Source organism: Arachis hypogaea, chromosome 15 (assembly GCF_003086295.3).
Source record: "Arachis hypogaea cultivar Tifrunner chromosome 15, arahy.Tifrunner.gnm2.J5K5, whole genome shotgun sequence".
NCBI lineage: Eukaryota > Viridiplantae > Streptophyta > Magnoliopsida > Fabales > Fabaceae > Arachis > Arachis hypogaea.
Window position 1 is genome coordinate 142,980,978 of NC_092050.1, and position 24,424 is coordinate 143,005,401.

Consider the following 24,424-nt stretch of genomic DNA (forward strand, 5'->3'; position numbering starts at 1 on the left):
ACAAGGCTATGAATGAATAATACTTCGATAGTGTCCCTCTACACATGTAGAACTAATTTTCTGTCTACACAGTAGTATATGCCTAATCGAAACAGACCTAAGTAGAAGAAAGAGGGAGCATTTGCTCCCACAAAGATTTTGATAAAAAAATAATTATATATAAATATTAAATTGTTAACATTTATCTTTTTGTCATATTATGTTTATCCCTAAAATAAATAAATCAACTAACAAAATAGTAATAATTAGCTTCATGATACTAGCTAATTAGTAGAATATGTCTTAGAATATCAGTCGTTCGTTTAAGTAAGTGTCAAGAATTCAAATTTTTTTTATGTAAACAATAATTTATTGGATAAAGAAATTTAATTTACCCATGCTAAGATACCTTAGGACATATAATTTATTAATATACTTTCTTTAATTATTTCAGTTTTATTACCTTCTGTGATAGGTGCCACATTCAAAGGGCCTTTACTATCTTAATTTCGTTTTGACTTCATTAAGATTATCTACTAGGTAAAAACCAGTAACTTTTTCTAAGTTTTTATATGTTGAATTTCTTAATGTGGCAGATACTTCTAGTTATGCTAGATGTTGGAACCAACAATCAAAAGCTACTTGAAGATCGTCTTTGTGAGTAAAATCTTTCCTGCCAGAGCTTTGTTTTCTTGTTTAAAGCTTCCGTTTGTTGATTAGTTCATCCTTACTTTGCAATTATATTTAGAAACTGCTAAGACCATACCAAAAGCTAGCATGTGAATTAATCTTAGTTGATCTTGTGAAAGGTATTGGTGACTGTTCTGATGTCATTTTCATGTGATAGATTTAGGACTTCGACAACCAAGGTTGGAAGGTGAAGAGTATCTATCAATTTGTGGATGAATTCATGGAAGCTGTTCATGCTCGATGGCCAGGCCATTGTGCAGGTTTCTTCTTTCTTTCTTTCTTTTTATTCTTTTGGGCACATAGCTGTTATCAATTGTATAATTAAATGGTTGTGCTAATTTCTTCAGTTTGAGGATTTCCAAATGAAGTGGGCTTTTGAAACTTTGGAACGATATCATAAAAGGTTTTGCATGTTTAATGATGATATACAGGTGAGAAAATGATTTAAGACTTTATTAATCAAGAAAATCTTGAAGGTTGTTATCTACTGGACTGTTTTATTGAAGTAGCTACCGAAACTTAATTTTTCCTTCATGTCCTTCAGGGCACTGCTGGTGTTGCTCTTGCTGGAATATTGGGATCTGTAAGAGCCCAAGGTCAGCCATTGTCTAATTTTGTAAACCAAAAGATAGTTGTGGTTGGAGCTGGAAGGTAATTGCAGAACTTATTATGATCAACCTTAATATTGGGTGTGTGATTTCATTTTGTTATTTCATCACATTCATTATAGATTAGCTACTTTTGTGTCAAGAACATTTCTTCCCTGGCTTGCAGTTCAGGGCTTGGTGTTCTGAAAATGGCCATCCAGGCAGTTTCAAAGATGGCAAGGTGCAGTAAAACAGCTGCCAAAAGTCAATTCTTTTTTATTGATAAAGATGTATGCTTTCACATATTTACTAGCTTTGTCAGTTCTTTAAGTTGTAATGCTTGAAACTATAACTGTTTATGATCGTAACTATAATAAGATACCCAATTTTGATTTTGATTGATCTTCTTGTAATGCTAGTATTATTTTTACTTTCTTTTTCCATCATATTGTTTGTCTTGATATGACTTAATATAAAATGCTGGAATTATAAAATAAATAAATGTGTGCAATCAAGTGTTGGATGCTACTGTTTTGTATTTGTATTTAGTTGCATTAATCCTGATAACAATGCCAATTCTATATGTAGGGTCTTGTCACAACTGATAGGAATAATCTAGATCCAGCTGCAGCTCCATTTGCTAAAAACCCAAGAGACCTAGAAGGGCTCACTGAGGGTGCTAGTATAATTGAAGTGGTAAATTTAAAGGATTCATTGAGTGAAACTCTTTTCTGTCAAGGGTTATGTTATGATATTGAAAACAATTATTTTGGTATAAGATTACTTAACCATCTACCTATGGTGATGCTAATCTTGAGGGTCACGCATAGTCATATTCATACATCAAAATTGATTGTTGAACATATTGATGTTTAGGTGAAGAAGGTTAGACCACATGTTCTCCTTGGTTTGTCTGGGGTTGGTGGCATTTTCAATGAGGAGGTAATTATCTTGTACAATTCCACTTATATCATGTCCTATCCATGAGTGAACTATATTAATAATATTTTTTTTATTTATATGTTAGAATGCTTGGTGTTCTGTATGTGTTATTCAGCAATTTCTTATTTTAATAATTGTGATTAAGCTCAGGTGCTTAAGGCAATGAAAGAATGTTTCAACAAAACCTGCCATCTTTGCCATGTCTAACCCTACAATGAATGGTTTGTTTGCACAAGGCTTAATAAACTCTCACAATTTCTTAATGTAATGACTGTTTTTAATTTTGACATTGTCGTTGATGTACCTGGACAGCTGAGTGCACTGCTATTGATGCTTTTAAGCATGCCGGAGGAGATATTGTATTTGGAAGTGGAAGCCCTTTTGAAAATGTAGATCTTGGTAATTAGCTCTCATTCGTTTTGAGTTGAGGCTTCTTGTCTACTTTACATTTTTCCTTAGCTGTGAAGAAACGTCTGATTAAAATTTTATGCAGGTAATGAAAAAGTGGGTCATGTAAATTAAGCCAACAACATGTATCTGTTCCCAAGGTAGGACATGCTTTCAGCTTTCTTGTGTCTTATAAATTTTCATGATCATTCTTATGGTTGGAAATATTGATTTATTCTTTTATTTTAAACTTTCCATTTTAAAATCGGTCTAGGATCACTTTTGTCAGGTGCTCGGCTAATAACAGATGGAATATTGCAAGCTGCTGCTGAATGGTATGCACATGTTAATGTGGACTACTTTTATTAGCATTCATAGAAGTTTGGCAAAATCTCTTTATTTGATATTTATAGCGTTGCATTCTAGAATTCACTAAGCTGCTAAAACCTAAAGCGATTAAGCATATTGTCCTTGTTTTACATGCTCAAACATTTATCTGTTCGCTCTATGCTGTAGACCATTTCCGTGTTTAACCCGTGATCATTTGTGGCATCTTCTTGCATTCATGATGACATGACATTCAATCTTTTAAAATAAAATACTAACAATATTGTCTTTCTTACAGCCTTGCTTCATATATGTTAGAGGAAGATATCTCAAAAGGAATCTTGTATCCATCCATTGATAGGTAATATTTTGGTCACTTGGTATATTTGATTTTTCGTTTTTGCTTTGTTGATTGATTGCTCTTATAGCTGATATTATTGGCATTCTCTGATCAATACTTGTGGTTGCTGTAGCACTCGAAATGTAACAGCAGAGGTTGGTGTTGCTGTTCTTCGAGCAGCAGTTGAAGACAACTTGGCAGAAGGGCATGGTGATGTAGGGCCTAAAGAACTTGCAAAGATGTCAAAAAGTATGTGAAATCTTTATTTACACGCTTTATATGATACTAGTTGATATGCTATAGTCTGCAAATTAAATTATTAAATATTATTATTTATTATGAAAATTAGTTATATGATTAGTAGTAGAATGTTTAAGTAGTGGGTAGTTTTAAGTTGTTATGTGTATAGAGAAGTTATTAGAGGTTAGGGACACGAGCCATTTTTAGCATCAGAAATTGGACACCAAATCTTAATCCCCTTTATATATGTAATACATAATACATGATAGTTTTGCATATACTATCTATGTTGAATGAGTTGCCGAAGATTAACAGTTAAAGTTTACATCCAAATATGGCAAATTAAGTTATTTGTGATAAAAGAGATAACATACTTCATGTCACACAGCATCTTATTTTGTATACAATGTTTTTCCAAACTTGGCAAGGTGTTGAAGTTCTAACAAAACTTGATATTTTGTACTATTAGTCTTTTAATACCCTATTTTATATTATCAAGCCTTACCAGATGTGGTTTACGCTGGTTGCAGGACGAGACGGTGGAGTACGTCGCAAGAAATATGTGGTACCCTGTGTATTCTCGTCTTGTTCATGAAAAATAGAAGTCCTGTCACTCATGTACATTTTTTTGAAGACCCTGTGCAAGTGCTCTCTATTTTTTGCTGAGAAATGTTTTTGGTATTCATTTTGCTTTGTATGGAGTCAACACACTTACAACTTTCTATTATTGGGTTGGATATGAGACTTATGTCATGTGTTATGTGTATCACATATTTCATCCAATAATAGAATATATATCAGTTTTGTGTGTGACACAGATGAGCAAGAATAACACATACACATCTTTCCATTCTCCAAGTTTAATATGTATACCATATTTTGTGGTGTTGTATACTACGTATCAGAGAAGCATATGCATACTAATTATATATCAAAATTTAGGCTGAAATACAATCCTTTTTCTAGAGAGATATATCAGTAATTTGAAATCTTTTATTGGTATTATTGCGATGTAAAAGAAAATGTTCATTATCATCGATAGTTTCAGGTAATGGTAACAATATCAATGCTATATGTTGGTAAATATTCTTGAAGGAAAAAGTTAAAAGAATGATTTTAGGATGCAAAAATTTTAGTCTTTCCATCCATTTTATGTTCTATGTCGGTTTCAGATTAATATCAGTATTAGTAAATATTCTGTCAGCAATGATAGAATGTTACAGCCATTTGCTATCAGCAATGAACTTAAAACTTGAGTGCATTTTCAATTCAGAGTCAAATTTTTTTGGAAATATCCTCTGACAGAAAGGGCTTATATGTATAAACAACTTTTTGAATCTTATGATTATAAAAAGTAAGGCTGTACACGGGTACAAAGAGAGAGAAGTTTTCATCTACAAAGACTTGTTTCTCTATTCTGCTTTGAGGTTCTACGAAGGGACCTATTAAATGCTGCTGAAAAGTTCTAACAGTCCAAAATTATGTTGTCTATTATTATTTAGCTTTTCAATTGTTCACTTTTTTCTTTCTTTCTCCTTAAAAAAAATCAAAACCGATACTATAATTTTGGAAGTTAAATGAAGAATTTAAAACAACATGCATACTTTTCAAAATTGATGGTCTTATTGAGAATTGTATAATAGATAGAATGTTACATTATACATTGGAAGTCCCACCGAGTTTTTATTTATACTGAAGAGAAAAATAGAACCAATGAAGAGAAAAATACATCAAGTTCGAGTTGTCAGATGAAGCTCAGGTCTAATTATTGAATGGGGCTATTAACTCTCTATTTCTGACTAGTTTCGGCATCTCTCTTTCCTTTGAAGTTCAGCAATATTGGTATCTCTTAGAACTAGAATACGGAGGATATTATTGACTCTCTTCTTTTAAGTTTTTCTTGATTCTTGAACACAATTTTTATTTCTTTTGGTGCTTTGCACCTTTGAGTCTAGCCGTGACTCTAAGTGTTTTGTTTTCAAGTATTACCACCTGATACATAAACACCACAAGCACTTAACTGGGGGAATCCTTTTGATTCAAATTTAGCTTTGCTTAAATTCCCAGACAGTGGTGCTCAGAGCCTTGAGCGTACTCTTTAATAGCTTTGGGTCACGACTTTAAATGTTCAATCTCAAGGATTACTTGACACTTTCACACCACAATCATATAGTTAGGGAGAACAACTCTTTTGAGCTTTTTAGGCCAATTTTCGACCCTCCTAACCATTGATACTCAAAGCCTTGGACCTTTTTCTTTTTCGATTTTCTTTTTTTTTTTTTTGCTATTTCTTTTGCTTCAAGAATCAATCTTTTTGATATTTCAGAGAATCAATAATACTTCTCTAAATTCTTGTACCTCAAGAACCAATATGCCCAACCCCAACATCAAGTATGCTCAGTTAATTCATACATTCAGAGAATAAAGATAAGGTCACCACATCAAAGTAATTAGAATAAGTCATCATGTAACTCAAGATCTTGTGTATTTTACTACTTTTCAGACCATTGACAAACATTTTCCATGTGATGCAATGCCAATGAACTTGTAGTCCTCTCCTCTTCCAGAATCTTTTTTGTTGTAGCTCGGGAGGCTGGCACCTTGGGCTCTTCTAACCATTTCCACACATTCAACAAACCAGTCCCATCTCCAGTGAAAAAGAGTCCGCCAGGGCCTATCTCAAAGGATCGAACTTCTTGTCTTGTAAATAGTCGACCTCTCTCTAGAAACCTGTAAAAGCAGGCACAGTAAGTAGCTACAACAGTAAAAAAAAAGCCCCGTAAAAGTAGCAAGACAAGTAGATGAAAGATTTATCATCACTCACGTTGGTAATTCATACATACGAACTGAATTATCTTTGCACGAGCAGAACAATATTGGCTTGGCCTCTGCATCAGTCATCCCATACAATCCAAGAACAGCCTATAATAACAAATAAAATAAAAATAAAAAAATGAATTGGATAAACCAATCACCTCCTTCTTAAACAAAATTAAAATATCAGCTTAAAGACATATTTGTGAACAAACGTTAGTGGTTGAACAACTTACAATTTGGTCAGTGTGAGTATATGTCACTTCTAAAGTTCCCTCCTCGGTGCACACCCAAACATTGACTGTGCAAACAGATGAACCCGATAACAAGTAATTGTCCCAGCAAATAAGCGATGTGACAACATCGGTATGCCCGTTAAGTGTCATTGTGCACTATAATGTATCAAGGTCCCAAACCTGTAGATAGCAGGGTAACAAATTGCTTAGCTAAAGGGGAATAGTGTGCAAATTACATGAAGCATATAAATAAATAAACAAAAACACTACCTTAATGCTATGGTCCATGGATCCAGAATAAAGCATCTTGTGACATCCAATAGCAAGACAAACCACTGGTTTACTATGACCACTTAGTGTTGCAACCATTTTGAAAGGAGACTCAAAGCTGCATCTCCAAGCATAAATAACACCATCCTGCAATTTAAATAGATTATTTAAAAACTAATGGACAACAGAAGTAGTTGAAATGTCATAGTTCTAATCAATAGCAAATGGCTAACTATAAACAAATCTTAAATCACTGCAAGGTAATTTACCTCTGGTCCAACAAGGAGGATATCATTGCCAACATTCAAGAAAAGGACTTGCCCTTTAGGTCTATCAAGAGTAACATCTGCACCCGTCTGAATATTCCATGCCTTAACAAAACAACCACAATCAAATTATAAGTTTACGGTTAAAGCTCCTATACATAAAATACCATTATTACAATAAAACAAAAGAGGAATGAAGTATGGGCTTACCTTCACAGCATTTTTCACACCGACAAAAATCCATGGGCCCTCAGATATGAGTGAGGTAACTTGAGAATTAAGATGGATCATGTTAACACAACGGCCAGTGTTGCAGTCCCATGCCCGAACTGTGCCGTCAGTGCTACCATAAATAAGTTTGTCTGAACCAGCCGGCAGTGCAATCCCAGTGATTGCCTGTCAACAAAATTTGAATATTATTTTAACTAGAGTAAACATTTTAGAAATAAATTTCCTTGCCCTCAAACTTATTTCAATTGCAGTATTCACTTACCAAGACAATTAACTACAGAATTAGTTTACCAAATACACTAAATTGAATGTACTTTCGTGTGTTCATATCAAATAATAAAAGGTGGAATCAAACATGTATATACCTTGTTGTGTTCATGAAGCTTTGCAAGCGTACCTATCACCATAAAACCATGAATGCAAATTCTGACACAAGTCACCATGCACACAATTGTCAGTCATCCAATATTTGCAAATACTGCGTGATTTATCTACAGAAGCCTTAGCAACAGTGGCCACATCTTCCACGTCTGCATTCTTTTCAATCAATACAGCCTTTTTTTCACACTTTCTTGGCTTCTCAACAGATATAGCTTCTGGTCTGCACTCAACAGCCTTTAGTGCACAATTTTCTGGCTTCTTGAAGGCCTTGGGTGCGCAATTATTTATTGCCTTCTTAGCAGAGGAACTGGCCATCTTCTCAACGGACAAATCGGGCTTCTTCGAATGCTTATATGTCGTATTGGCATTATAATATACATTGGATGGCGAGGTTGGTAAGCTATGTGAAAATCAACAAGGATTTCTGTTGCATCTCCCAGCTAGCCAATACTTACATGTTAGTGGTGTTGTACGACGGAACCGTTCAGTCCTCCTTGTTGTTGTTATATATAACAGCCATGATACTACGAAATAAAACACAGTATTTCCATCAATAAGACCCTTCATTGCTCATTAATCTCTTCCAAAACTTAAACAACAACCCAATTAGAAGAAGCTGCAGAATCCATTCCCTCATCAAAACCCAAATTCTGTTACTCCACTTCTCCATCAACCCAACTTAACACCACTTAAGTAAAATAGAATATGAACACTAAGGAAGAAAAAAAAGAAATTCCAAACAAGGTAACGTGCTAAGAAGCAAACCTGAATTAAGAGTAGAATTGAGTTCGAAAAGTGCAATAAAATTAATAAGAATTAGAATCACTGAATTGGAGTCAGAGAGATTCAGCGAAGATGAGAGTGCAAGAGAGTGTTTGTATAATAGTGTAAAGAAAATTGGATCACGTCCTTTATTTATAGATTTCGTTGACATAAGATCAGAAATTAAATTAAACCGAAAAAAATCAATCATCAATAAATATTAAATAGTATCATTATGAGACTCATTTATAGTTCGAAATTGATTCTGTTACATTTTTTTCTAACTGATTTTTCAATACATAGTTACTGCAACATATACATTTAATTATATAAATATAATAAAAATATCTTGGTTCAATCATTCATCGTATAATTTTTTTATAATACTTTAATTTTAGCATTATTTTTATGTTTTTGTCATTTTTACATCGATAAAAATTAGTTTATATTAAAAAAGATTTTAAATCTAAACTAAACATTCTCTTTTCCAAATCTACACTATCCAATCCTAACAAAATTCAAGTGCACTTAATTTACTCGTGATCAAAATCCTATTCTAAAAACATTACTGACAATTTGATAATGAAACAACTAAGTTCTTTTTTTCTTTTTTCAATCTAATAAAAAAAATTATTTTATATATATTTTTTATTATAGTCCTATTTAATTATTTAAATTTCATACAAGTTAACAATTATTCAATATTCTATGATACAAATATAAAAGATAAAGTATTGTATACTTTTTATTTTAGAGCAAAAGTTTTTAATAACAACATAATATATTACTCTTAAATTAACCACTTTTATTATTTTTATTATTATTGATATTTAATTTTGTTTAAACGTGTTACTCTTTTTTGTTCATACTAGCAATTTACTCTTACGTTTACATGCTTAAAATAAATAGAGATCATTATAAGGTAAATGTAAACTTTATTTAAATTATTAATTGGTGTAAAAATAAAGGAATATCATTAGTGTTCAAAAAAGTAATATAATGTAATTTAATATAAAAATATTATTTTAATTCTTAACGTTTAGATTAAATAACAAGAATTTAGTATATTATTTATATTTTTACAACATCACTTATGAATAATAATATAATATAATACTGTATAACATATTTTTTTTAATAGCAATTTTTTTTACTTGCTTAAAAATTTTCATATATTTTTAAACAATATCAATATGTCTTTATTTTTTATCTAAATAATATTTTAAATATGCTTTATATTTACGTTATTGAGTCTTTATTTGTCTTTATCTTGCTAATTGGCAAGAATAGTTATGAAAAGATAAGAAGGGTTTTGCAAAAAAAAAAAAAAAATAAAGTGAGTAAAAGGAGTGAAGACGAAAAATAAAGTATGTATGTAGAACAAATTCTCACCTCATGACCAATAGCACACAATTTTTTGGCGAAGTTTCAATTTAGTGGTAAATTTGATTAATGGTTAATCAACTTTGTCACTATTATTTAATATATAGTAGGCAGATATATTCATGGCAATTGGCAAGTGTGTCGAATGACATATGCTTAGCAGTATCTATTTGGTATGATTTTCTAAATGTGGACCAAGACTTTTAATCAATTACAATTTTTGAGTCGGATGGAAATAATACTTATATAAGAGATTTTAACGATTAAATTACTCTAGATTCAAGAAATATAAAAAATATAATTAGATAACATATTTTAAGATTGTGTTTATTTATAGATATGAAACACTAAAATAAAAATATAAAAATATAAAATTATATTTAGTAGATAAAATATGAATAAAAATACTATATCCAAAAATATTGAATTAGTATATTTTGTGTTTATTTTGACAAAAAAATACATAAACATTAATAACAAAAGACACAATTTATTTTTTATTATTTTTATTAATATTTTATAATTATATTTTTTTGTTATTATATTTTTTATAAAAAATTTTAAATTAAAAAATAAAAATAAATTAAATTTTTATAATTTATTTTAATTTATTACCAAATAAAATATAAGAATACTAATTTTTATATCTCTATTTTTTTGTATTTTGTTCTCAATATTTTATTCTTTTTTCAGAACTAAACGAAGTCTAAGGATGCTTTTGATTTGTGTTTTTATTTTTTATTTTTATTTTCATTTTCAATATTTTTTTATTTTTTAGATTTTGTAAAAAAAATAATAAAATTTTATTTTCTATATTTACCTTCTATTTTTATTTTTTTAATAAATTTAAAAAATAAAAAATATTAAAAATTAAAATAAAAAATAAAAACACAAATCAAATACATTTCAAATATGTGGTTAGCCTTCTATTTATAGTGTTTAATGAAAATAAATAATGAGGACCAAGAGGGCTCATTTTTTCCATTATGAATTTGGTATTGGAGTTGTGCAATGAAATGGATGCATGACCAAAATTTTCACTGCTATGGAGATTGGTCAAAATGTAGGTTACGTTTTGGTTTTCTTTTTATTTTTTTTGTTAAGAGAAATAGACAAATGCAGCCTGCGTTTTGTATTTTAAAATGTTTTTATTTTTTTTTAAGCCCAGTCGTAGCCTACATTTTGCTGTGGGCATTAAAATTCTTTTTTTTTTGAAGTAACAAAACGCATCTTACATTTTACTTTTATGTGTCAGCTTTTTTCATAGAATAGCCAAAACGCAAGTTGAGTTTTATGGGCTGTCATCTTTTTTTTTTAAATACTAAAAACGCATGTTGCTTTTTGTTTAAAAAAATATATTTTAACCAAGAGTCCGGCCTATAAATACGAAGCAAGACTCTCATTCAGCTTGCCTCACTCCATTTCTACTCATTGTATTCTTCTTTCTTTTACATATGCCGTAGTTCTGAGTTTTTTTGGCAGTTAGGTGTATCAAAAAAGTTGGATTAGGTGAGGTTGCAGTTATGGAAAATATTGCAAATTTGCGAGTGTATTATAACGGTGAGGTTATACCAAACACACATGAAGGAGTGACTTTTGTTTGTGAATGTCTGTTGTCATTTGTTATTCCATGTACTATGAGTTTTGTAGAGTTACAAAATAGACTTTGTAATAACATTCAAAGCCACATTTCGAAAAGGGTGAGCAACATTTTATACAGGAATCCTGTACAAGTATTTTGTGGGCTGATACAGTTTCAAATGATGCCCATCACTGATAATGCCAGTATGCAGCAAATGTTATGTATTTATCAACAAATCCGATTTCATGTGCCGATGATCGAGCTGTACGTTGAGTTCGAACAGCAGCCAGGGTTGGGCACGGTCGGCGAGGAGGTCAATGTTGATGAGCTCGGGGATATAGATTGGGAAGAAAATAATAATGATAGTGAAGATGAATTCGAAGCTAACTATGAAGTCGATGACAAAAACGATGACGGAGACTTGGCAGGCAATCTGGCGGTGCAAAATGAAGTGAATGCAATTGTAAGCCAGCACCCGTTTGGTGTTCCGTCTTTTATGCGGACTCTAGATCTCGAAGCCATGCATTCCCCGGAATTTTCTGAGTATGCGAATACGGGTATGTTATGATTATTAACTCAAGTTTCCTATAGTGCTTACATTATTTGCCCTGTCTGACTGATGGTGGTGCGCATGTCGTAGGTAAAGGCAACGCTGTAGCAGAAGATGGCGAGTTTAGTGTCGGAATGGAATTTGGTTCGAGATAGTCGGTGATATCTGCAATCAAAAGCTACACCATCTCTAGAGGAGTTGATTATACTGTGTATGAGTTTGAGTCACAAACATTCTATGCGAAATGCAAGGGGTATGGTGCACGATGCGACTGGCTTATTTGAGCTACCTTGATTCGAAAAAAAGATTGTTGGGAGATCAGGAGATACAATGGCAAGCACACGTGCACCGTGGGCACGATTTCACAAGATCATGCCAAGTTGGACTCGGACACAATTGCAGATGCCATTAGGCCGTTGGTCGAAGCATACCCCTCGATAAAGGTGAAGTCTGTTATCGCAGAAGTTCAATCTAGGTTCAACTACACTGTGAGTTACCGCAAGGCTTGGTTGGCAAAGCAGAAAGCTGTCGTAAAGGTTTTCGGTGATTGGGAAGTTTCTTACCAGACTCTGCCAGTATAGTTGAAAGTAATGACGGTGAAGATGCCAAGGTCTCGTGTTCAAATTAAAACGCTCCCCGTTTACCGTGAGAGTGAGGAGGTTTAAGGTGTAAGAGTTCTGCACCGCATTTTTTGGAACTTCTATCCGTGTATTGTAACATTCAGATACTGCAAGCCACTGGTGCAGGTTGATGGCACGCACCTGTACGGAAAATATAAAGGTGTACTTCTGGTAGCTGTTGCACAAGATGGGAATCAAAACATTGTGCCTATTGCATTTGCGATAGTCGAGGGCGAGATGGCAGACGCATGGGAGTTTTTCCTAACCAATTTGCAGAGATATGTTGTTACCATTGATGCTGTGGGCATTATTTCTGACCGCTATACCTCTATCGACGCTGCAATAGCTCGCAGTAATGGTAAATGGTCACCACCAAGGGCGTGGCACATGTACTGCATCAGGCACATCGGGTCCAACTTCTTGAGGAGGTTCAAGTCTCCATATTTGCATAAACTCATGGTGAACACAGGTATTTCAACTCGCTGTTATGGTTCTATTCATAGTAAATTTGTGGCATCTGCTTATGATTAAATGGTTTGTTCAACAGGCTATTCTAGGATGGAGCAAGAGTACAACAAGAACTACCAAAGGCTTAAAGAGCGGGGTGAGGCATATACTCAATGGTGCGATGAGATCGGTGTTGAGAGATGGGTGTTGGCATTCGATGGTGGTCATCATTGGGGACATATGACGACAAACTTGGTATAGTACATCAATTCTGTCCTGAAGGGTGCACGTAACCTTCCTATGACCGCCCTTGTCCGGTCAACTTTCTATCGGCTGAATGAGTTGTTCACTCGGAAGAGTACCGAGGCTCATGAGCGTCTCCGCAACGGATTTACGTATTCAAAATTTGCAACGAAGAGAGTGGAAGAAAGCTTTCGACGTGCAGGAAACATTGTGGTCAACCGGTTCGACAGGCGCAACGAGATGTTTGAGGTTCGCGAAATGTAAGATGGTACCATTTACACAGTTAACCTTGCGCAACGACACTGCGACTGTGGCCATTTCCAGGTCGAGCGACTTCCATGTCGCCACGTGCTTGCATGTTGTGCTAACCAGCGTCTTGATTGGCAAGTGTACGTGCATGATGCATACAAGATGTCTGAAATTTGCAAGGTGTACAGAGGCGAATTTGTTCCGATGGGTGACCCATCTACGTGGGATAGATACGAAGGAGCGAAGGTGATCGCCAACTGGACATTGAGGGGCACGACAAAAGAAAGACCGAAATCAACCCGCTACTTGAATGAGATGGATTCGCGGGATATGCGTGGTCCTCGCCGGTGTACTATATGTGGACGCGAGGGACATAGCCGCAGCAGATGTCCTCAGCGCGCAGGTCCAAGCTCCATTGGAGGTCATTAGTGGTTAAGCTTTTCAATGTAACTTTGTTATGAGCTACTTCACAATTATATGTTACTTTTTTTTGTAACCTCGTTATTTAATTTTTTAGAGAACAAACATTTAGTCTCAAACAAAGTTATACGAGAACAAAGCTAAATATGTCATAATAATAATAATACTGAACAGAATCATCTAAATATAAGATATGACACTGAATACAAATCTGAATACAACACTGAATACAAAATCAACTACAACAGACTACTTCCTCGGCGCCTTCTTCGAATACAAGGATGTGATGTATTTGTCCGGAGGCGCAGTCTGTGTCCGTAAGTTATACGGATGACCTTGAGACACACCGGCATCCAGCCCACTGCCGACGTCAGTCCCACCGAAATATGTCATGCTCGCACCACCAGTGTCATACAAACCGGAGCCACTCATCCCTGGAGCACTCGCTCCACCAAGATCATACCAGTGCTGCAAGTCGTATTCCAGGTCAACCTCTTCCTGCTACGGGTACTCATTCAAATCAAACAACTGGAAGCGTGGTGGTGCGGAAGGACCGGGCGGATTTACATGCCCCGTTGATTGATCGAAGTCGAAGTCACTGGCATGATCTGAATGGTGCGACGACCACCAGACTGTTGAGATGTAGCAGGTCCTTCCTGCGGTGGCGTCGGAAATAGATAATCTGTATTTCACAAGACCTGAGAGAAGCTGATGGTGTCAGATCCACCCAACGGACTAAAGTGACCCTCGGCTGGAATTACCAGCTGTGGTATGTAGGGCTCAGGTGCCTGAACTGGTTGTGGTTCCGATATATATAGTGTCTGCTGCTGATATGCCGGCCACTGCTGTTGCTGTTGGTCGTAGGTCAGATTCTGAAACTGCTGGGCATATGCCGGCATCTAATACTGGTGCTCATATTCCGGGACCTGATAGTGGTGCTCATATGCCGGCACCTAATTAACAATTAATTACAATTAATAGTAATTCATGATAATAGATAAGTCTAAACAATAATAATTAATTATAATTTAAAACGGTAGAAATTAATAATAATAATAATAATAATAATAATAATAATAATAATAATAATAATAATAATACTTGAAACTACTGCTCATGAGGCAGAACTTGCTGCTGAGGGTCAGCTGGTTTTTCCTGCTGCTGCTGTGGTTCATCGGTGTCAACCTCTTCACCTACAACTTTATCTGACAGTCGCAGGTGAACCCCATATTGCTGCGTGTACCACTCGTAGTATACTGGGAGAGGATGAAAGTCAATAATCTCCTCGCCTAACTGCAATATGTTATAGCGATTAAATCTCCACCTGTTAACCCAATGACTGTAAATCTCTCCCCAGTCATGGTTCTGAGCTCCTATCAATCGCTTGCAATGATCACGACCAAGGTCGAACGCCGGGCTTGGTGAAAACTGTTGCATCCCGAACTGTCGTCTGACTCGATCTGTCGGATGCCATTCTATGCACTCGAATGACACTAGCGGCGACCGGGTGGAGCACATAACCATTAATTTTGTATTATTAGAAAATAAATTACAATTTATTGTTATCATTATTATTATTATTATTATTATTGTCATTATCCTAAACGGTATTTTATTATTATATTACTAGAAAAATATTAATAAATTATTAAAAAATGATAAATATTTATTTAATTATCAGAAAATTTTAATAATTTATTATTATTGTCCTAAACACTACTATTATACTAACCATGATAACCATTTCTTTTTTTCGAAAGCCTACACAGTATTTTATTATTAAACAATATTATTTATTATTACAAAATATTAGTCAACTATTAAAATTAATACATTTTTTTACTAAACAGTGTTAAAAAAATACCGTTTACTAAACCGTATTATTAGCATTATCATAAATGAAAAATAGTAATAAATCACTAAAAATTAATAATAAATTATTAAACAGTGTTATTAATTATTAAAAATTAATAACCACTTATTATTACTATCATAACCAGTATTATAAACAAATAATAATATACTATTTATAATAATAATTACTCAAATATAACAATAATAACAATAATAATAACCATTTATTATATTATCATTATCCTAAATGGTATTCTATTATATATACACTAACCATCGTAACAATTTTTTTGAATTTCCCCGAAACTTAAGCATAATAATAGCTAACAATAATATTGTATAATAATAACAGTGACACTAACACTAACAAAGCCAATAGTATAACCGCAATAATAATAATAATAATAATAATAATAATAATAATAATAATAATAATAATAATAATAATAATAATAATAAAACATTTATTTATTAAACAGTATTATAATAATGGCTAACAACAACAACAACAACAATAATAATAATAATAATAATAATAATAATAATAAATAATAATAATAATAATAATAAATATATTTATCTAATGATCATAAAATTAAAATAAAAATTTACCCATTTAGGATGATCTAAATATTTAATGATGTGATCTTCAGATCTAGTAAAATTACGCACCATATTTTTTCAGCGTCTCTCAGTTGAATCTAAACCCCTTCTGAGTCTTCTTCTTTCTCAAATAGCACAATGTTCTAACCCCTAACCCTCCTTTTCAGTATTCACCACAATCTTCACTTACCCTCTCTTTCACTCTAACAGCACAATACTTCACTCTTTCTCAGCATATTATTTTTCTTGCTTGCGTTTTGGCTTTAAAAACACTGATTTCACCTTCCATTGTATTCACATGTCATGCATGCAAGGCTGCAGGCTGCCAAATGCTGGCCAAACGCAACCTGTGTTTTGTGATACCCCAGATTGGTCAAAGACTGCTCCTGTCTGCATGCAGGGAGCTACAGGACACGTTTCGTTTTTTGGACTTCCTTCCCTGCCAAACGCATCATGCGTTTTGCAGCAGGTGACTGATGTACGCAGCTCTACCATTTTCAGGTGCACTTAAAACGTAACCTGCGTTTTGCAGGTTACTGAATTTTGCAGGTCCACATTTTTAAATTACACTCCATGCAACAATATATAAGAACAACACCATTTTTACTTCCATTCTTTAATTAATTTCTGACCCAAGAGCGCTTTTTAACACGAAAAACCATTTCAAATCCTCATTTTAACATTAAACCTAAAAATCTCTCTACGAAACTTTCTGTCGAGGGTCCATTTTCCTTGACTAATAACACACAATTTTCGGCGAGATTTCAATTTAGTGGTAAATTTGATTAATAGATAATTAACTTTGTCACTATTATTTAATATATAGTAGGCAGATATTCATAGCAAGTGTGTCAAAAGACATATGCTTAGCAGTATCTATTTGGTATGATTTTCTAATTGTGAACCGAGACTTTTAATCAATTATAATTTTTGAGTCAGATGAAAATAGTACTTCTAAGAGATTTTAAGAATCACATCGGTCTAAATTTAAGAAATATAAAAATTATAATTAGATAACATATTTTATGGTTGTGTGTTTATAGATATGAAATATTAAGGCAAAAATAATAAAATATAGAAATATAAAATTATATTTGATAGATAAAATATAAATAAATATATTATATTTAAAAATATATAAACACTAATAATAAGAAATACAATTTATTTTTTATTTTTATTAATATTTTATAATTATATTTTTTATTATTATATTTTTTATTTTTTAAACTAAAAAATAAAAATAAAAATAATTATTTTTATATTTTTATTTTTTGTATCATTTATATGTACCATTATCGGACCAAGTTAACATGTCAAAGTAGCATTAACTGTCGACAATAATCTCTAGCATCCTATTAGTAGTAATTCATGCTAAAAAATAATTTATAATAAAATTTTAAATATAGTGAATTTTACATAAAATTAATAAATAATTTAATTAATTTGACTAAATTTTGAGTTTTTATCATAATTGATGTAAAAAGCTAACTTCTTGATTAACGGTTATAAAACTGAAACAAATTAATCAACTTAAAAACTCAAAACAAACTAAACTCATTTCACAACCCTTTTCAGCCTTTGTTGCTGTCCCCGGTACAATCAGTGATGATTCTTGGCATCCTAACATGGGTGCCTCGCATCATATAAAAAATGATCAATCCAATCTCCTCGCTTACTCAGATTGTAATGGCTCGGAATAAGTTCATGTAGATAACGGTTCAGGTATGCGTATTACACATATTGATCAATCTTTATTACATTCCAATTCATCTAATCGATTTTTTCGCTTGACTACTCTTAATCATACTCCTGAATTAACCAATAATTTGATTAGTGTGGCTCATTTTGCTGAGGATAATCAGGTGTTTTTTTGAATTCCATGTTCATATATGTTATGTCAAATGCTCTCTTACTAAAGAAATCTTGGTGCGTGGCTTCTGAAAGGATAGAATTTACCAATTCTATGACACTGCTGTACCCAAATCTGTTCCTACTATACTCAATAATTGTCATCTTTTTTCTATTTCTATGAATACTATAGATAATTGGCGCAAACGTTTAAGGCATGCAAATTACAAAGTTGTAAAACAAATCCTCTCTGCATGTAATACACCCATTAATAAATCAAATGATATTGTTACTACTACTTTGTGTGATAGTTTTTGCTAAGGCAAATATGCACACCATTCCTTTTCGGGTTGTGTATTCCGATGATTAGGGACCATTCCCATTAATTTCACACTTAGGCGGTATTACGTTACTTTTATTGATGTCTTTTCAAGTTATTACTTGTCAACAAGTCTCAGGTCCTACAAGCTTTCTAACAATATAAGGCATACATGGAGAAGCTTACTGCCCAACATATCAAAGCCTTACAATTGAACAATGGTAAGGAATTTGTTAATAACAATTTTCGAGAGTTTCTTTCAACTCAAGGTGTCTCATACATTCATGACTAAATCATGAGAAAAATAGTAGGGCAGAGAGAAAGTATTGCCATATCACTGAAATGGGATTGGTCATGCTTTTCACTGCATCAATGCCATTGATATATTGGGATGAAGCATTTTTTACTGCCACTTATCTTATAAACAAATCCCCTTATGAAAAACTATTCTCTCAAAAATCTGATTATTCTCTGTTGAGGACTTTTGGAAGCTCTTGTTATCCTCACTTAAGAGCATACAATACACACAAGTTTGACTACAAGTCTCATAACATAAGTGTGTGTTTTCTGGATATGCCTCCAACTCTAAGGGATATAAATGTTTGTCTCCATCCGGTATGGTATACATATAAAAAAATGTAAGATTTAATGAATCTGATTTTTCTTATCTATCTTTATTTTTTAACAAACCCAAATCTGCCATTATTTTTTATAATTCCACTATACCTTTAATTTCTTCATCCAAACATTTGAATTTTTTTCTTCCAAGTTAGAACACTAACATCCCCACAACAAGCACTCCTAGTTTTGATGTTAAAGATCCTTCTGAAAGTAATGATTCTCTTGCCTCTAGTGACATTGCCACAAATGAGAATAAGAATGCATCCTGACATGCCAAGTGACTCGATTATACCTCAAGCCAACTCTGAACCTATATCTTTTACGCCTCATGATCCAATCCCAAATTCAGGGATAGGGTTACAATGTCCACAATTTACTTCTACTAATCCTCCTCTCAATTGACATAACATACTGCCACTGCTATTAAAGTTGAAGATGAAGACAAACCACCATCATCAGTAACACTTGCTCTTTAGAATGCTAATTGGCAAAAGGCAATGGGAGAAGAATAGAAGGCTCTCATGAAAACCAACACATGGACTCTTGTTCTAGCATCTTTAAATGCCAATATTATTATTTGTAGGTGTTGACAAGCTCGCTACAATTAACATCAGTTAGGTCTGAAGATTTCGAAGATCCAACACTCTACAAGGTCAGTGGTAACAAGACCTGACTTGTCCTTTGCAGTTTGCAAAATAAGCCAGTTTATGCATAATTCACTTTTTGCTCATTGGAAAGTAGTTAAAAGAATCTTGAGGTACTTTCAAGGGACAAAGCATCATGGACAAACTCAGAGTAATTGCAAAACTACTCTGAATTTGAGGGGGAATATTAGGGAATTAACCAGTGAAGTCTCTGTTATTGCAGTTAGTAACTGTTAAGCTTTTGGACAAAAATAAAAAAATTCAATTCAAGTGTAGTTTTTCTATAATCTGATAAAGTTAGTTATGTGTGTAGTCTTGACCAAAGTCTTGGATATATATATATATATATTGTCTCATCACTATTAGTGCAGTAATCTTTTTTATATGTAATAATTGATGTATAATTCTGTTCTAACTTTTTGCTCTTTTTTTTAGAGTAAAGTATCGTTTTTGTCCCCAACGTTTGGGGTAAATCCTATTTGTATCCCTAACGTTTAAATCGTCCTATTTGTATCCCTAACGTTTGTAAAAGTGATTCAATGTTATCCTGCCGTCAATACACATCATGAGCGCTTTAGTTTGAGTTTTAAAAATCTCTTCTTGAAGTTAGAATACAAATGTCTGGGATAGAATCGATAATCTACTCCGAAAAATAGCTCATCAAATGTTGAAACTAATTCCTACAACATTTACATAATTCACTTTTCTAGAGACATAATTAAATCTAGAAACAAATTGTGGGTATAATATTAAAATCGAACACATCCAAGTGAGACCTAATTGAGAATAAATACATCCAAGTGAGAATAATTGAAAAATATAATCTGATTTGTTAGTATAATTAATAGTAGGATAACATTGAATCACTTTTATAAACGTTAAAGATACAAATAAGACGATTTAAACGTTACGGACACAAATAAGACTTACCCCAAACGTTTGAGGACAAAAACGATACTTTACTCTTTTTTTATATCAAATTTTCATTACCTTCAAAATTTGTTCACTTGCAAATAAAACAAAATTATTGTTGTAAAACACATCCCACTCTTCACAAGGAATGTGTGGTTCAAGTATTACTTTGTTACTCAGATTTCATTTTTATGGGAATCAAATATACCCAAAAGAAAAGTGAAAATTGAAATGATAGTATTTTGATTCTCTAAAGTTAAACATACTTAAAAATAATTTTTTAAACTTTGAACCAAACATAAAATTGTGATATTTTTATTTTAAAATTTCTAAAAATTATTTATAATTTCCCCACCTTGATGTTATCCTAAGTCCCTAAATCCATTAATAAACCTAGTGATACTGTGATAGTAACCCACTGATCCTCACGGACTTCAAAGCTTATTGTTAATTCTTCAAGTTTAGCTATAAATGTAGACATAAACATAAAAAGTGGCTTTTATGATATCTTTGAAAATATTCGTCACTCAAACTAGAAATTGGTTCTAAATCTCTTTGATTAGCACCAACAGTTCAAGTAGAACCAATTAATTTCATCTTATCAATTAAGACTTGCTGAAGTTCAGCTAAGGAATATAAGGTAAAATAATCATCTTATGAACCTAATCAAGAACCTCTCTTCCGTTGTTAGCTTTTAACTTTTTTTTTTTTTTTAATGGAGCACCATGATAGCTCTCCTAGATTTCCTACCCAAATGATTGATCTTGTCCAACGAAGCACTAAAAAAGTCAAGGCACGAGATGTCGATCTTAACCAATCAGGGGACGCAATAGAAATTCGTACTGACAATGTTGAGAAAATGGTGATGAAGCCTAAGATATCATATAAAGAATCTCTCCTAGTTGCACCCGAGTTGATACGTGATGAAAATAATGTTTTAAACAATAGCATCACGGAGGATGGACCTAATTCAGAGGATCGATGGTACAGAGAAGACGAGGACTTATCGATTAAGGATAAAGCTTTCGATCCTTGTCTGGAAATTAAAGTTTCAAAAGAAGAATTTAATGAATGGTGCAAACCCTGGCATGTTACTTTCATTGTCAAAATACTCGGAAAAATAATCCATTTAGGAACCATGGAGCAACTTCTGAATAGAGATTGGGCAAATAAAGGTAAGATTAATGTTATTGATATGGATCGTGATTATTTCTTAGTTCATTTTGCAGAAGAAGATTATTCTCACGCCCTTCTTGGAGGACCTTGGATGGTGGCGGGACACTATTTGATAGTTCAAAGATGGAGACCTTTCTTTTTGTCTTTAGAACAGCAAGTGAAAAAAGTTGCAACGTGGATTCATATTCTTAATTTGCCTATTGAACTATATAATCATCATTTCTTATGGAGGGTACGGTCGACCATCGGAACTATATTGAAGGTTGATAAAGCTACATCGATTCATTCGAGAGGACGCTTCGCAAGGATATGTGTAGAAATTGACTTATCAATAAAATTGATCCCAAAAATATCTGTTCTGGGAAACACTCTAAACATTGAATATGAGGGCCTTCACCTGATTTGTTTCAATTGCGGGGTTTATGGCCACCGCTCTGAGTTATGTGGAGAGGCATCTGTTATCAGGGAGGATCATCAGGCGGAGGTGGCGAAAGAGAAACAAGTGGTTTTCGATGGTGACGCAATTGTTGATAGCCAGGAAAGGCAAGAGGAGATCTCAGGTGATTGACTGAGTGACAAAAATCCTGGCATTAATCAAAATTTCCCGGATTTCAGAACTTGGATGATGATCCAGAAATTCCAAAAACGGAAATCAGAGAAGCCACAACACGCTAAAAGATAAACCAATCAACCCAAGGACCTCGAAACAAATAAGGAAGGTTCTTATAATAACGGTAATCACATCATGAAAAAGGGATCAAGGTTTAATGTGCTATTTGATGATAAGAAAGAGAAAATCTCGCATGAATTACATGCAGCCACTATTGAGCAAATCAATAACGTGCATAATGGCCCAGGTGAGCAAAATATGGCTTTAGATAAACAAATGAAGGATGATAGGCACACAAATGAAGGATGATAGGCAAGTCAATTTGGGCCAGATAGAAAAACTAGTTTCCACTAAAGCTAATAGGCCTATTGTTCAAGTTCAGAAGAGAGCTTTTGCCGGCAAACAAACACAAAAGAAAGGCCACTCCTTCAACCTTGGGCCTCAAAAAACGGGTAAACCAACAAAGCCTAAGATAAAGGAAGCTGAGAAGAAATGGGTCATTATTAAAAATTCCCTGGCCATGACCCAACCTCACTCTTCCGTATCAAGAAACCCCAAAACGGTGGAGATGGAACAACAGATGCTCAAAAGCATGCGAAGACTACAAAGAGAGCATAACCAATTGGCCGATTTCAATGATCTAACCGAGAAATTTATGGAGGCCCATGTTGTGAAGAATGCGTTCTTAAATCAGGGGGAATCATCGACGAGACTGAGGGGCCAGTCAACGCACAAAGAGAACCCTCCACCAGACAAGCCACCGGAATCCTCACCACCGAATTGGAGTCTCCATCACGGGGAAGAAAGTCAAACCATGACAAACCTGGCGAATTCGAGTGTTACGGCTCAAGAACTGTGTTAAACGGCTGTGGTCTTGTGATCCATTCTTCTTTATTGCTGCTTTTATGAATCTCTTAGCCTGTAACTGTAGGGGGGCAGGGGAAAACCTTTTCTAGCCTCATTAGAGACTTACAAAAGGAGTATAAGGTTAGTTTTTTAATTCTTATTGAAACTCATATAAGTGGTTCTCATGGCAAGTTGCTGTGAGAAATTTCGGCTTGATAGCTATTTTATTGAAGAGGGTAGAGGGCAATCTGGGGGTATTTTGTGCCTCTGGGATACTAGTATCTGGAGAGTGGATGTGATTAGCCATAATTACCAGATGGTTAACATGAAAGTAAATTATGAAAATTCTGAACCGTGGCTACTTTATGCTTTTATGGTATCCCCAAAGGGTTAATTGCAGAAACCTTTGGAATAATATTTGTGATCTCAATTGGGAAAATAATCTTCCTTGGTTTCTCATTGGGGATTTTAACGCTACTCTTCACGATCATGAACGAAGAGGTAGCTCTAATAAAAATAGATATGCTTGTGAGGATTTTCAATCTTGTGTCTTTGAGACTGGGCTACTTGATTTGGGTTTCTTTGGTTGGCCATTTACTTAGAAAATGGGAGGTTTGCATGAACGGTTAGACCGTGGGATTTGTAACCTGGACTGACAAATCTGATTTCCAAATGCTTATGTTAAACATCTACCTAGCTTTAAATCTAATCACTCCCCCCTGGTCTTCACTTTTCTCCCCCTAATAATGTTAATGATGGCCGTAGACCGTTTAGATTTATGGCTTCTTGGCTATCTCACCCCGACTTCTCCAATATGGTTAGTAATAATTGGAATCTTTCTTGGTCTGAATGCATTTTAAACTTTCAAAAAGCAGTTAAGTCCTGGAATTTCAATGTCTTCGGTAATATTCTGAAAAGGAATAGCAGAATTATTAGGTGATTAAATGGGATTACAGCTAGCATGAACTCCTAGAATAATCATTTTTTTCAAGACTTACAGGCTTCTCTTTGGAGAGAATATGAAGAAATTCTTATTCAAGAA

General features: G+C 33.6%; 2 protein-coding genes and 2 pseudogenes across 2 annotated transcripts; 3 read left to right on the forward strand and 1 right to left on the reverse strand.

The window, feature by feature from the left end:
- The first annotated feature begins 66 nt into the window (after nucleotides 1-66).
- Nucleotides 67-4,474, forward strand: LOC112751032 (NAD-dependent malic enzyme 2, mitochondrial-like; annotated as a pseudogene).
- Nucleotides 4,475-5,871: 1,397 nt separating this feature from the next.
- On the reverse strand, nucleotides 5,872-8,005 carry LOC112749119 (zinc finger CCCH domain-containing protein 48-like; annotated as a pseudogene).
- Nucleotides 8,006-12,557: 4,552 nt separating this feature from the next.
- On the forward strand, nucleotides 12,558-13,955 carry LOC112749120 (uncharacterized). The gene is made up of 5 exons (XM_025797388.1): nucleotides 12,558-12,626; nucleotides 12,714-13,056; nucleotides 13,135-13,289; nucleotides 13,392-13,526; nucleotides 13,602-13,955. The coding sequence occupies exons 1-5, from the start codon at nucleotides 12,558-12,560 to the stop codon at nucleotides 13,953-13,955; spliced, it is 1,056 nt and encodes a 351-aa protein (XP_025653173.1).
- Nucleotides 13,956-21,504: 7,549 nt separating this feature from the next.
- On the forward strand, nucleotides 21,505-22,494 carry LOC112749121 (uncharacterized). Its single transcript, XM_025797389.1, has one exon. The coding sequence runs from the start codon at nucleotides 21,505-21,507 to the stop codon at nucleotides 22,492-22,494; it is 990 nt and encodes a 329-aa protein (XP_025653174.1).
- The last annotated feature ends 1,930 nt before the right edge of the window (nucleotides 22,495-24,424 follow it).